Consider the following 15,373-nt stretch of genomic DNA (forward strand, 5'->3'; position numbering starts at 1 on the left):
GGACTAACACATGCCAACGAGTGGGCTCATCGGTAGATATAAAGCTGTTTCGACGATGAGGTGAGCAAGTTCTTGATTTATACATGTTTTGAGGCGAATATGGACGTTGAGGCTCAACCAGCGAGAGCCATTTGACTCTGCCTTATAACTCCAGGAGAGACACAACGTCCGAATATTAGCGACCTCTCTGCTGGAAGTTATAATTTATGGCTAGGCAAGGAGGGTTGCGAGCTTGTGAGAAACAATTGATTGATTGATTGAAGACTTTATTAGAAGTTTGCATAGGAAAAGGTACAGTTTCATGACGGTACAGTTCACTGGTACAAGGTCTACTAAAAGGAGATCCATGAAAAGACTAAGCTTATTTCCACTGGAAACCATTAAAGTATCTCATATAACATTGAATGACAGACAAATAGAACACAGTACTATGCAGTAGATATGTAAAGAAAAAAGAAAACAGTAAGTCTAAACAAACAGACAAAGAAGGGGCAGGGGAGGGTAGGGTTGGGCTAGGTTCGTTTTTTAAAACGAACAACTAAAATAAGACCTTAAAACCTGGCGAAAACAGTTGCGTGCATTAGCGCAAGATGACGATAAAGGAAACCATTAAATGGAGAACATTAAATTAACTTCTGAAAAGCCTACACGGCCTTAAAACATGGCAAAAACAGTTGCGTGCATTAGCGCAAGATTAGATGAGGATAAAGGAAATCATTAAGTGGAAAACATTAAATTAACTTCTGAAAAGGCTTCTAAGCCTACACTATAGCCTACTAAAAACTATTGAACCGCGATCTTGCCACACGTGAATAATTGTGGTTGTAAACAATAACACAGACAATATAAATCCTTAGTCTAGTTGTGGGGTTGTGGGAAGAAAAGGATATCATCATGGCCCCAAATAACTTTTACTATCTTGCAATTGGCGACGAGTCTCTTACTAAATCGGCAAGAGTGCCTCTCATTCTCAATACATAAAGGCTAAAGCTATATAACCTCTCCATTATCAGCAATAGTAGTCAGTGGTGCGTGTTCCCCACACTCCCAAGCCCCCACCGTTGCGGGGCGACATGAGTGGTGGTGGGCGTGTCGACTATCTGACTAACATATCCTCACACAAGTAGGCTACACGCACAGACACGCACGCGGGGGCTTCTAATTTCCAGATATCCGAGGGGGTCATCATACCGCTTGCTTGGTGGCGAAAAAAATCCATTCTCAAAAATTCTGAGAACTAGATTAAGGGTGGCATGACTCTGGAAGTTGATGCCAGGAAGAAGTCTCCTCCCCCTCCAGCCTAGACAACTCTTTAATGTTAGGATAGGCAGCATACAGGTACGCACTGCCGGGAGAGGCAAATACACCTGTCTCCAATGAAAGGCAAAATAAATAGCCGCCTACTGTATTTTTCACACCTCCCTGGGCCTGGGTCAGTTTTTCAGCCATTTGCCTATAGATGTAACAACATAGGAGTGCGTTTAAATAGTGTGGCTGTGTTACAACATCAGTGTGCTAATAGTGTGTGTTGGTAGCCTCTTGTAGCTACTAGCCACAATCTCTGACGAAAGCATTTGGAAATTGTAGCTTGCGAGGCTATGGCGAGTGAGCTTTTTTGTATGAGCCCCTGCCCCCAAAATGTCTGTGCATGTCCCTCCCTGCACACTTATAGTCTTCTGATTAATGCTGCCGATCTGGTGGTGTTACACCTTTGCATGGGAAACATGTCTTGGATTTTGAACTTTTAAGTTGAAGTGATTTGTGACAAGACAAATGGAATTGGATGACATGACAATTTGGACATGTCAATGCCATTCCCCTGTGTATTATGCTTCCACTTTTCAGTCTTGTGCAAATAGTTATGCAAGGCATAGATGTCTACTGACAAAATTAGTTAACAACTGCTGGACTAAATGAGTGGTAGATAATATGTGCTCTCCTAAATTGCTTATAGTAGACCTATAGCCTGCTTCAGGCTAATCACCCCACATTCAATGCACGATTAGTTTCACTTAATGACTGACACATCAATAAAACTACAACCGTTAAAGTTTTTTGTCCAGACAGTCACATCTACTAATATTACAAGACCCAATTATATGTCTATGAAAAGACAGTAAAACCTCAGTGTGAGGCTATTATATCAATATATCAGCAGAACAAGGCAGCCATGTGGTTCGAAGCACTCTGGGCAGACAGTTAATCACAAACAAGAAGCTTGGCTCGAGAGCCGGCGGAGTAGGAAGAGAATTTAGTGGTTCAAAAAGAATGGTAACCAAAGCCATACGTCTGTCGTAACACGCAGAGCAGAAAATGTACCCTCTCTTACTTTGTTTCTTCAGCCAAGCAAGGCTATTTCAGATATAGGCCTAAAACTTTGAGCCTAATTTATCCTCAAATGTATTAACTAAAATATCCGATTTTCAACTGAAAAACATGAAAATATTTTATATTAATATTATCCCTGTCATGCAATCAAGTAAAAATCTGACTTAGTTCACTTCCAGACAATAAAGTCCTGAAAGTTAAAATATATATTTTAATGAGAAGAGAGTAAAAACATAACACTGTAATGTTATAAGCACTTTTTATAAAACAAAATCAATGACATCAATGATTCTACAAAGGCAACTATATCGTCACAAAGTCATTTTTATGGAAATAATATTTTGTTTACATTTTCACACAAAGTTCACGATGACTGCTAGGTAGAACAAGGTCATGTTTGTAAACGGAACATGCAAAAGAACATGTTTAAAATATTTACATAATTGAAAATTCACATTTACATCATTGTAAATGTCTACCATACAAATGCCCAAACATTATTACAAGGCTTTGTTAGACTGTCTGTTTCATGACTCTTGTAAAGATAAAACTGAGGGATGATTTTACAACCTTTCGATTTAGTATTATTTCGTTCTTTAGCAACAATTAAGGCAAGTAGAACTACTTCGTTTTTCCAGAAACCGCTTTTTTGTTTACCCATTTTTCCTTTTAATGCGGAACAAAATAATAGATCAATTGGTCTTTTTACCAAACTGGCATCATAATTTAGGTGAATTCATTATTTCCATATTAATTGACATTCCAATCTGGATAAATAATGAATCATATCTACAGAGTGTCATGGAGGGGTTAATAGAATCACACATACATTATCAATGCAAGTAATCCATATTCCAAACATTAAACCACACAACTGCAGAAAGGTAAAAATCTTTACAACAGAAACATAATATTTCATATAATGTATGCATTAATAATGTTAATGATCGGAGTCAAATGAAAAATGTTTTACTAGGAAAAGTAAAGCCAAGTACGTAGTAGTTAGCTATTGGTTATTGTACAGCATTTACCACAGTGCAGGTATTCCATGGGATATGTCATGAAAACCTAATAACTCATTGAAACGTGAAACTTTTGTATTTTTCCAAAAATAATTTGGATCTATATATAGTAGGGTGTCAATAACATCATTTATTACACAGCTTGGTTGAATGCTTGATTCTGATTGGTCAATCGCTGAAATCAGCGGTCTGTTATTTCTTGATAACAGACCGCTCAGCTCAATAACATAAACAGACCGGGGAAATCTTGCTCTTTCGACGAGTCGTTCTTTCGACTATGAGCGTCGGCAGGTAAGCTACTCACTGATGCGACACAGAGCGACTTATCACTCGATAAAGACCGATGAGGCAGACTTTATCCCTCACGTAGTCTACAGAATGATTTGATTTGACCAGGATATATCATTTACATACAGTACACAATCTATACAGAGTTGCATATTGTGTCTCACACTGAAAATAGCTGATCCACAAGCTCACAACCACGGCACGGCTAGTATCTTCGGTACGAAACACCGATGCGCAACTACTGTAAGAATTTAAGGCTTTAGCATTGGGTTATGGGTAACCAGTGAGCTCACAGACTATTTCAATGTCTTATTTTAAATCACGTCTATGATGCATAAGCTGTTTGATGTTGGGGAATACCCAAAAACATTTTCCAAATAATTTCAAAATGAGAGTGTGTGTGTGTGTGTGTGTGTGTGTGTGTGTGTGTGTGCACTCGGGTTAAAGTGGTTAAACTAGATTGCTTTATACTACAGCACATCATGTATTCTTTTCAACATTGCTGTTTGTGCATATTCAAAATACAGTACATTTCAAAATATTTCCTGACCTGCTGTTTTAGTGGTAAGATTAAAGTGGTAATGGCTTACAGTGGCAGTCAGTATACGTTACAGATTAAACCAATGACAGTACAGTAGGTTTGAATAATCCCTTGTACACACAGTAGCAAACGAGACTTTCTCTTCACTCCTCGTGGGTTGTTGTCTCCATGCCTGTAGAAGAGTGGACCATTTAATATGTATATCAGTATTGATATTTAAAGGATAGCTTTACTATATTTTAGCCATGCTGTACTTTCTTCATGAGAGCACAGACTGCACACATTATGACAACCTCTGTGACAAACGCAGTATTTGACATAATGTTTAAGAAACACAACATTTAGTCTTGTCAAACATACCTCACAGTATATGTCTTCAAACACACTTCAAACCTCAGTGGATTTTCCAACGACAGGGGTTTCAACCTGAAAGAGACATCAAACCATACTTGTAGTAACATGAAAAAAAAATAAAGAAACAACAGCATTTCATCACATAAGCAATTACTCATGAGTGTGGTAAGATAAGGAAAATATTGATAATTTGAATGATTCATAATTATCGTCCCACACCTTTCCACAGGATGGGCCCTTGGCTTTGTATGGTGATTTGGATTTGGGCTTGGGTGCGACTGGAGGTGGTGTTTTCTCCGGGGTCTTCTGGGTGGGGGTGTCTGGTGGTTTGTGGATGTCTGGTGGAGGCAGCACTGCCTCCTTTATGGTGCTGGTGGAGGAGCAGACGGAGGAGGTGTCCTCGGTGTCTCCTGGGATGACACAGTGGTAACTGTGGCCTGAACTGCTCACACCACTGACACTCTCTCCAGAAGACTCTGAGCTGTCCACTGGCATAAAGGAGATTAATAAATGAATGAAAGAATGAATGAAAAAAAGGACTTCATTCATTAAAGATGCAGTGCCATGATTTTGTTCTCCCCTAAAGGCCCATTCCCACTGGGCCAGATAACAGATACAAAAATCTCTTTCTCCAGATATTTTTCCATTCAAAGTGGATGGTAGATACAGATAAAAAAGATATCTGCCACAGATAAAAGAAATATCTGTGGCAGCTATTTTGATCAGGTATTATGATATTTGATGATCAGGTATTATGATTATACTAGGAGGAAGATTTTTTTTTAAGTGTACAGAAAGTGTTAAAATTGTTTTTTTATGTGACCACAGCCACCAGTTAATTAAGTATGCCTGGTTGTCTGGTGGTTGGTGACCCAGCTGAGTTTAGCCACACCCACAGTGTTGGGTGAATGGTAAAAGTGGAGGGGATGATGTTATGATGACATTTAATCTGTGTTTTTCGACTGGGCCTTTTGAGGCCCAGTCTTTCAGCTTTCAGAAAGTAACCAAAAATACACAGGGAAGACAAATCTGCACATTATAACCAAACCTGGGGGTCTATTAGAGTAATGTCAACTCCATAGACACATACAAAACAGAAAAAGTACAAAACTATGGCACCACCTCTTTAAAAAGGATTAAAACGTTAAAAAAATATGAACACTACAACATTCAGTCCAGTTATCGTGTTTAGTACAAAAGGCAAACAGACTCCAAAGATACCACTATAAAAACATCAGAACTGTACAAAATGAATCTGGTCGATTATATTCCTGTTGAATTGTCTAGCAAACTAAACTCATCTTTTATTAATCATCATTCATTTCGGGCGTATCCACAGACGACTGTAGATGGTGTCATATACTGTAGCATTCTTATTCTATACTTCATAAAAATCCCCTGGATTTTTGGTGGCTCAGAAATTCCTCAAGATACTGTAGTACTTTCTTTCAGTTCAAATGCTAAGATTATCGAAGCATAGGAATTAGACCCTCTCCCTCATTGAGACATACCATTTAGAAACTCTTGAGCAAGGCACTTAAAGGACGGCTTCACCACTTTTATCATCATATAATTGGTCCTCACTAATGTTCATGATAAAAAAAATCTACTCGGTCTGTGTCTCTTAGGAGGGCTGTGTGCAGTTCAGAAACCTGTCTACCAGTGACGTAATTATTAGGCAGAAAAAAAAAATATATATATATTTTCATATTTATTATTGCCAGAACTATGGCTTCCATTATAGCATGTTAAAATGTCAGATATAGAAAGCCTGCTGTTTCTATCAGCTTGGATTCCCCATCAATGATGTCAGTGGCAGACATGCAGGTTTCTGAACTGCATGCCCACAGCCCTCCTATGAGGAAAAAAAAGTGCTATTTTATCATGAACATTAGTGAGGAGGACCAATTATATGAAGATAAGTTGAAAAGTGGTGAAGTCGTCCTTTAACACTCGACTGCTCAGTGGTGTGTTAACAGTACAAGACCTGTGGCTGCAGTAGGCAGTTTCCAGGTGTGGACAGTGGTCCATGTCCAACTAATCATCCCAGGGCATGTGTGAATCTTAGTGCCAGCCCACTTACTCAGTAAATTCTGACTCCCACTGTCATGGTCCAGGTCATCCTCCTCCAGGACTCCAGGTGGCGCTACATATCCGTCAGGTCCCCCCGCTGACGACCGCTGCTTTGGCCCACATAAGTACCCCATGGGGGACAGGGACCCTCTTCCAGAGGAGGAAGAGCAATGGCTGCCAGACGAAGACGAGGTGCTCCCCGAGCCGATGGAATTTGGTCGCATAACAGGGAGTCCTCCTGGCATCCCATAGGCACACAGCGATTTGTTCTCTGAACAGAATCAAGATGCATCAGATGGAGTTGGATGAGCAGCAAATTGAATTCCCCCTCACAGGACTAATATGGTAATCGAATAAAAATATCTAAAAAGGGATATGCTGTACAGTAGTACAAGAGAGAGAAAGCCAGCTATGTGAATGATGGCGGTTTTGGCGGTCTAATTATGTTTCAGCACCTAGAGATTCAAGGAAAACAAAGTACTTTTTTATAAGTTTGGTCAATAGAAGAGAGGAATATAGAATCTGATTTTCTGTATCCTCAGGTTGGAATAGTCTGCAGAAGGAACTTACACATCTGAACCTAGTTATTTTTTTAAATATATTTTTGGGCTTTTTCTGACTTTATTGATAGTACCAGTGGCGATTGACAGGATACAGGGAGAGAGAGACGGGGAGTGAAACGCAGCAAAGGTGGTTGGAATCGGGATTCGAACCCGCGACACACTTTATACAGTATGGGGTATGCCAGTGGCCTAGCAGTATCCCAAAGTCTTGCTTCGATTAATAGATTACTATAAAGTGTACTCAATTGAGAGACTCAATTGATAATTGATTTAATGAACAGTGAATGGGTATTTTTCCATTTCACTTGTTACGTGTTGCTTAACTGTAATTATGTTTACTGCTTCCCGTATTGGCCAGGTCTCTCTTGTAAAACAAGTTTTTATGGGACTAAATCAAATAAAACGTTTAAATGACACCTTACCTCTTCCCATGAGTACGTAGTTGATGGCTCTGTCATTAATAGCTGCATCGCTAGGCTGGATGTCCATGAAGGGTTTATTTCCAATACCCAGGAATACTCTCTCTTGCATGCGCACCTCTGGATGAAATTGGTTATGTATGAGTTATAATAATAATAATAATACGAGCAATTTATACAGTATACCGCTTTTCTAAATACTCAAAGTCACTTATAAGTTGCATGCACATGTGCGTAGAAATTATGGCAGAATAGCATCTGCTCTTGGCAAATCTTGAGAACCGCTCATCCAATAGATTTCACACTTGTCAGGTTTATTGCTAAGGAACAAAGATAGGGCCGTGTCGAGTGTGAAATCAATTGGATAAGTGGTTCTCCAGAACCACACTGTTCCTTAGAGGCATGTGATCCAATAGAGGAATGTGTTCCAAAAAGGTACTGCACTAGTGCACTAGTATATGATATTCTAAAACAATAATAGTTACTGTACAAGTACAGACTGAGCACTCTGTTCTTATGGTGCAATATGGCTGTGGTCTGCTGTCTACGATTTGGGTGGTTGTTGCCTTGCTGCTGTGGACACTATGATCTGGATCCTCTTGTGGGTGCATGTCTATGTCTACAAAATGTAAAACAGTTATATGTGTGAACTCTGTGTATGAGAGAGAGAGAGAGCAGGGACGTGCAGACTGCAGAGAATGTTAAAAGGGCCTTTTGGTGAAAATATTACACAATTACACAGAGAGGGCAATACATAAGATGCAGCATTACAGTTCAGTAGTGTTTGGACAAGGCAATTCTCTTGAATGTTGCCTTCAGGTATGTCATGGAAATACTGTAGGGCATTTGCGTTTTTTCACCATAGTAAAAACCACATTCATGGTCTGGAGAGGGCACTTTTTTATAGATGGATAAAAGGGCAGGGCTCAAGCCCCCTTTGGTGTCTATGTGTGCACGTGCCTGAGAGAGAGAGAGAGAGAGTGAAAGAGAGAGAGAGAGAGAGAGAGAGAGAGAGAGAGAGAGAGAGAGAGCGAGAGAGAGAGAGAGAGAGAGAAAGACAGAGAAAAAGAGAGAAAGCGAGAGAGTGCACGCTTGTACATACCTCTGTTACGCGCAGCCTGCTCCCAGAGGATCCGTTCAAGGTCCTTGGTCCAGGCCTCCTTCGCCTGACGACTGACAGCTTGGAGAACGTACGTGTCTTGGCTCTTCCTCCTGCGGAACCAGATCTCGAAACACAGGCCGCTGTCGCCACTGTTGTGGGTCATCCCTACGTCTGATGTCTAAAAGACAATTCATGGAGAGTTTATAGAATGAAGCGTGACAGTATCTTCAATCATGGTTGGTAGTCAAATAAAAATAAGAAACTCTATGGAGCACATATGTGTCAGTGTTTCGCCAAGTCGGCCTTCGTAACGCTGAGGAAGACCGACGTGTTGAAAATGCGTCTGTTCCATTTGCTGCAGATATTCATCATGATATTAAACAGACTCCTAAACTTCTTCAGAGAGTGCGGCTGTTTCTTCCTTTTAAGTATATTGTCAAGAATCGAAACCCAGTTTATTCAAGACTACCTCGAGTAGTTGAGCACGCCTTTCCCTTGAAGTGAGCTGCATTAATTACGCATTTTCCTGAAAGGCCATGTACGGATGAGGTGGGAGATGACCTCAAGAAGTGGCTGCTTGTGGCTACGGTAGAACTCAAACGGATATCAATGGAAACTCACAGTACAGTGGGAAAAGGTCCTGGATGGTGTCTACACAAGATTGCTACGAATGACATTTGATGTCACATGGGGAGTCCAATGGCTAATCCTACATTTCCATCATTCAAATTACAGAAACAACAAAATACACCTACAGGTAGATACATGTGCATACATGTGAATGGAATTCCCTTAAGACATGTAGCTCGCTGTGCCCCTTCAAGGCTGCCCTGAAAATTCACCTTTCAGGAGGCCAGAGGCGAAGGTAGTCATCACTTTCTCCCATAAGACAGGCGAGAAGTGAGACCCCCCCCCCCCCCCCTTACCTATCACCCCCCCTCTTTTCCCCTGCGCTGAACATATCATCACTGTCGGGCAGAAACCTCATATCTCCAAGTTTCAAATGTGTATGTTTTTTTATAAAGCAAAGCCCTGCTTCATCACACAAGGCTGTCGCACAAAAGTAGTGAAAACAGCAGATCTCCAAGCACACAACGCCTCGCGGTGCGAGGCGTTGTGTGCTTGTAGATCGACTAACGGTTTTGGACATACAAGGTTTCCACTCGACAACAACGATACAGTGTTTTATTAATTTTGTATTAAATGCACAAATATTCTTTTGTTACTGTTGCCATGTCTGTAATGTGAGTGCCAAGGACTTACAATGTAAACAAGACTGTAAAAGGCCTTATTGGGATGTTCCTGTTGGGCAGGATGTCTAACTGTACCGCTGCATTTTAAATGTGACTACTGTACTTGTGTTGTTGCTCATTGTGACTAATAAAATAATCAATCAATCATACCTTGAAGGACTGTTTGTAGATGTACGTTTCATTCCCCACGTCCGTCTTTTTGGTCTTGCTGAAGAGGATGAGTTCCTGGAAGAGGAATATGTGCCGGAAACATTTCTTCTTCCTGAATGACACCAGGAACTCATCCTGGCGAATCAGCTGTCCCTGCTCCTTCAGGTTGACCTATGGGACAGAGAACACATCCTATAAACAGGGATGGGACCATATGAACATCCTGATATGTCACGATTATTGTGACTAAAGAAATCACGATTTACGATATTATCGTGATCTATTATCCTGGGAAGGAACATTTGCCAAAAAATAGACAATCTACAAGCTCACAACGCGTTGTGAGCTTGATAGCTATTTTTTGGTAGAGAGTGAAAAAGACACTGTATCAAGTACATATATTATAAGTACGTTTTACCAATAGAGGGTTTAAATGGTACCAGATATGCAGCTCTGCAAATATAAGTTGAATTGATTCCAGTGCATGACGGAGGACTTTATCACAACAAATTAAATCTCCGTGATACGATTACCAGGCAACCATTAAGTACCTACACAGTAATGTAATATATCATCAGCTAAAAGTTAACATTCTTCCAGTCCATAACCAAGCTGCAGTTTATTTTCCCATTGCCTGCGTCCATAATTCAATTCTGCTACAGTACAGTACAGTACATGATTATCTTTGCTCCCGTGCCTGCCTTTCACATTCTTCTACAATTCTGGCTTGGCATTAAAACACATTTGATACATAATTAGTGTCCAGGCCCTTACATCACAGTTGTGGATATCGTCCATTGCCAGTAGGTTGTTGCCGTGTCGGAGTTGGAAGTTGATGACTTCCAGAGCTGCCTGGACCTCAGCCATCTCCTGGGTCTGCCCGGGCCCACATTCCCTCACTATGTCCTGGAGCAGCAGGCTGTACTTACTGATCCGCTGGACTGGTTTAAGCAAGTACGACCACAGGTCCATTTTATCCCCCAGCTGTGACTGCTTCTGCTGCGGAGGGAGAGTTGGGTTTTAGTGCGGTTGTTGAAAACCCAAATGGCGTGGATGAGTACAGATTAAAGTTTAAGCCACATGAACCCTACTAGCATCCGGCTGGGAAAGGATCTACAAGGACACAACACATGACACGCTGTGAGATGGTACAGTGGTTCATCTTCGGTGACGCTATTTTGTGAAGAGCCAACCCCCCCCCCCCCCCCCCCCCTCTACAGTGTATGGAAACAAGCCATAGTGCTTTCTTGGTTTTAAATCCTCTTAGCAGAACTTGAATCGAACTATACTTTTGTGCTTTTTTCTGCAAACTGCTAATAAAGTATTCAATCAATCAGTCAATCAATCAATCAATCAATCAATCAATCAATCAATCAATCAATCAATCAATCAATCAATCAGGGGGCCTAGTATAGAACCCTGGGGGACTCCAGTCAAGTAAGTACTGTATATTGTCGTTGTCGGGTGGAAACCTTGTATGTCCAAAACCGTTTGTTTTGTATTTATCATTTTAAAAAATATTTAAACTAGTGAAAACAGCAGATCTACAAGCACACAAGGCCTTGCGGTGCGAGGCGTTGTGTGCTTGTAGATCTGCTGTTTTCACTACTTTTGTGCGACGGCCTTGTCTGATGAAGCAGGGCTTTACTTTGCAAAATAATTTACACATTTGAAACTTGGAGATACAAGGTTTCCGCCCGACAGGTACGATATAGAGGTTAAGTATTTAAACTATGTGCTGCAGGTCAAAACCGTCAAAAAGGAGGTAAAAAAGATGAATTGACAGATCTCTGGACAGGTTTAACAAGTGAGGTTTAACTAGGGTGACCATACGTCCTCTTTTGCCCGGACATGTCCTCTTTTAGGGGGCTGTCCGGCCTGTCCGGGGGGGGTTTTATAAATTCCTTCAAATGTCCGGGGTTTCTCGCATATCACAGTTAAAGCATGGGCATTTACAATGCCCGTTCAATGGTTCGTTTGGAAACACACTGTGAGAGGCAGATTTCCACCCCAAACCCCGGCCGGAACCTGTATTATTCATACTACTCTCTGCCTGCGCTGATCGCTCCCTCAGCCTGTGCCATTCGCACGTTGAGGGCTGATTTCTCCCTCCTGCGTCTCATTCAGATCAGAGGCAGAGCAGAGCTCGGCAGCAGCTTGCGCTGCTCAGAGCCAAACGAACGCACTGCAAACGCAATTAATGCTGTTTCACGGATGAAATGCGCGAAAAGTGCCAGTGACCAACAATGAGAAGCAGAGCGTTCTGTCAGCAAAGCTGGTAGCCTACTTCTGTGTCTGTCCATTTACAAATAAAAGTTCTGCTTCAAGCCCATATCAACACTGCAAAGTAGCCTACAAGACAGTCTGTGCGAGGTGAGAGCTCTTCTGCTAACTAAATTGACAGAATCTTTTGTACAACCTTGTAAAGCAGAAGATACGGTGGTTTGAATAATGGGCTACCTCTCTTTTATTTAGTTACAAAGCTGAACGTTCATACAGGAGTCAAAAGGCATACTTTCAGTGGATCTCTCTAGCCTATAGATCTGTAAAGGGTCCAATTGGAACCCCCTAAAAAATAAATACATAACTAATAATATGCTATTAGTGGTAAAGGGCATAATTGAGCTGTAAATTTAGGAGTAGGCTAGCCTACGTAATAGAAATTATTTTGGGGGGGAATATATATATATATATATATATATATGCCGGGTATATGGTCACCCTAGGTTTAACTAAACGATCAGAAAATGAAACAAAAACTGAAGATCATTTAAGGCTCTTGAGTTTAATGAATACTCCATCACTCCAGCTGACAAGAACTGATATTCAAGCTAACACAGATTGAAAATCAATTTGTCAGCAACGACACCATCGCACTGGAGAATGTGAATTAGGCATGACAGCTCTATTGTCACGTTGTTCCTTTTTGGTCTCTTTCTTCTATTTCAGGGGTCTTCAACGTTTTCAGGCCAAGGACCTCTTAGTCGAGAGAGACCCCCACAACCTTTTCATAGATTCCATATAGTTTCATCATTTGACAGCACAATCATCACTGTATTTCGGATTCATGTCAATTGGTTTTCAGATATTTAACAACTTGAGCCATCATTACCTAATAAATTTGACCTTTCACTCTGTACTTAGTCTGCTCTTTTCCCCCTCTACACCAAACCTCTTTGCCGAAATGTTTTGGCTACAGTTGTCAGAATATGGCACTAGGTTTCAAGTTGTTAATATAAAAAGGATTGGAAGATTTGGAGGACCCCCTGTAGTAACTGTGAGGACCCCCTAGGGGTCCCGGACCCCCTGTTGAAGACCCCTGTTCTATTTCATGGCAAAGCAACATGCATGTTTCATGAAGAATTAGGCGGTACGGTGGAAGGACGTACCAGTGGAAGGGTTGAAGGTTGCAGCTTACCTTGAAGAAGCTCTGTCCATGATTGATGAGCAGACGGTCAGACTGGGGTTTGTTCTTGCTGTACAGAGCGTACAAGGCAAAGCTCTCTCTCTAGGGTAGTGGAAATACATAGAAAAGATTAGACGACGTTCATAATGCCATCGGTGTATCAGTTACTGCAGTGGTTTTCAACCCTTTTCGCATCAAGGTCTATTATTTATTCAGCATTTAAAGGGATATTCCACTTTCAAAAACGTTTGGTAATTTTATCGTCTAACTATGCTTTTATGAACAACCTGACCAGTTTTTAATTTGCTTGATTCAATATATAGATATTTGATGTAAATGATATCAGGCCCTCCAGGCCCAAAGCCTCTCCACATACACACCCATTGTAACTTCAAACTCCATTTTATGATAGATTAATTAAAAACACCCATTATTTTTTCTGGTGACTCATACTGCCCTCCTAATATGTGAGCAAGCCGTGTTGCTCAATGCTCATGCCTGCTCACATATTAGGAGGGTAGTATGAGTCACCAGAAAAAATAGTGGGTGTTTTTAATTAATCTATCACTATTAAAAACTGTTCAAGGTGTTCATAAAAGCCCGATTAGATGATTAAATGACCAAACGTTTTTTTAAAAAAGTGAAATATCCCTTTACGCCACGGGCCACGAGTCGATGAGATTTAGCCTCTCAGACCCAAAACATAGAACATTTTGTTGTTATCGTCGGATAAGATGTTGTCCACAATTTCATGCTGTATTGATGTTGGCCCCAAGAGAGATAACAGGCAAACGTTGACCAAAATAAAAAATATTTCTACATTCTCTAATTGTGTAAGCTTCTTTTTTTTCTTTTTATAATTTTTATCCCACGGTTTTTGCAACCCATTTATTCACCCGGTGCCAACTACCTAACCTGTAGTCCTGGTTTCCGCTCTCCCCCTGCCGCGCCAGGGGAATTGGGGAGCACCTGGCTGGCTAGGGGGAGGTAGTATAGAAACCAGGACTACTCCATGTTTTTGTGAGGGCATCTACCCTAGGAGACACAGGGAGAACATGCAAACTCCACACAGAAAGGCCCTATCGCCAACCCCACCTAGGGTGTGGGTGCTGATGACGCGGAGGGAGGAACACGCCCCCAGCGCCCACAGCATCCCCATGGCGGGAAACAAACCCAGGACCTTCTAGCTGTGAGGCGAAGCGCTAACCACTGCGCCACCGTGCCCCCTGTGTAAGCTTCTTGTAAATTAAAGCTATACTGTGTAAGTTGCTCAACTGGTGGTCTGTAGCAGTATAGCAAACCGCGGTCGCGTTTGCTTTTTTCGTCCGTTTTTCGCTCGCGGACCGGGCCGTCAGACCACCGCGTCCGCCTCGCCTCGCCGAGACGCTTTCAATGAGGTCTCCCGTGTCCTTCTACGAGCAGCGGTTGGAGAGTTACATGCTAGACTCCTCCAGTGTAAACACTGCAGTGTACTTCCTGAAGGCGTGTTTCCTAAACCCACCAGAGAGCCCGGCAGTGTATGTTCTGCGCTGTGATTGGCCGGCAGTGTATAACCCTCGCTGTGATTGGCCGGTAGTGTGATGACGCAATTTTTCCGCGAAAACCGGTCCCGGGCAGGGATCATAGAAAACATATAAAGAGAAGGCTTTAGAAGCTGAAAATGACGGAGTGGGGGTTCTAAAACTTTAGCGATTTAACAGCTAGGACCATTTTAAGATTTGTTTTATAAAAAAAGTTACATGGTACAACTTTAAGTAATTGCAGGTGTTTAACAATAATTTAACTCTTGAGAGTGTGAAATGAAACCAAATGGACCCATAAATAGTCCACTTGGTTTCATTTTACGCTCTCAATAGTTAAAGATCTAATAAAGG

At 41.4% G+C, this 15,373-nt stretch overlaps 1 protein-coding gene across 1 annotated transcript in view; it reads right to left on the reverse strand.

Annotated features, from left to right (window-relative positions):
* Positions 1 to 4,287: 4,287 nt before the first annotated feature.
* The window catches only part of quob (quattro b), a 66,262-nt gene continuing 55,176 nt past the window's right edge, over positions 4,288 to 15,373 (reverse strand). Inside the window, exons 16-24 of the mRNA XM_080728364.1 lie at positions 13,512 to 13,601; positions 10,868 to 11,092; positions 10,094 to 10,264; positions 8,691 to 8,868; positions 7,592 to 7,708; positions 6,617 to 6,877; positions 4,753 to 5,021; positions 4,540 to 4,605; positions 4,288 to 4,351 (exon numbers count right to left, since the gene is read on the reverse strand). Coding sequence (XP_080584490.1) covers positions 4,567 to 4,605; positions 4,753 to 5,021; positions 6,617 to 6,877; positions 7,592 to 7,708; positions 8,691 to 8,868; positions 10,094 to 10,264; positions 10,868 to 11,092; positions 13,512 to 13,601 — 1,350 coding nt within the window. The 3' untranslated portion in view covers positions 4,288 to 4,351; positions 4,540 to 4,566. The remainder of the gene's footprint in view (positions 4,352 to 4,539; positions 4,606 to 4,752; positions 5,022 to 6,616; positions 6,878 to 7,591; positions 7,709 to 8,690; positions 8,869 to 10,093; positions 10,265 to 10,867; positions 11,093 to 13,511; positions 13,602 to 15,373) is intronic.

The sequence above is a fragment of the Nannobrachium achirus genome (assembly GCF_963921795.1).
Source record: "Nannobrachium achirus genome assembly, chromosome: 6".
Taxonomy (NCBI): Eukaryota; Metazoa; Chordata; class Actinopteri; order Myctophiformes; family Myctophidae; genus Nannobrachium; species Nannobrachium achirus.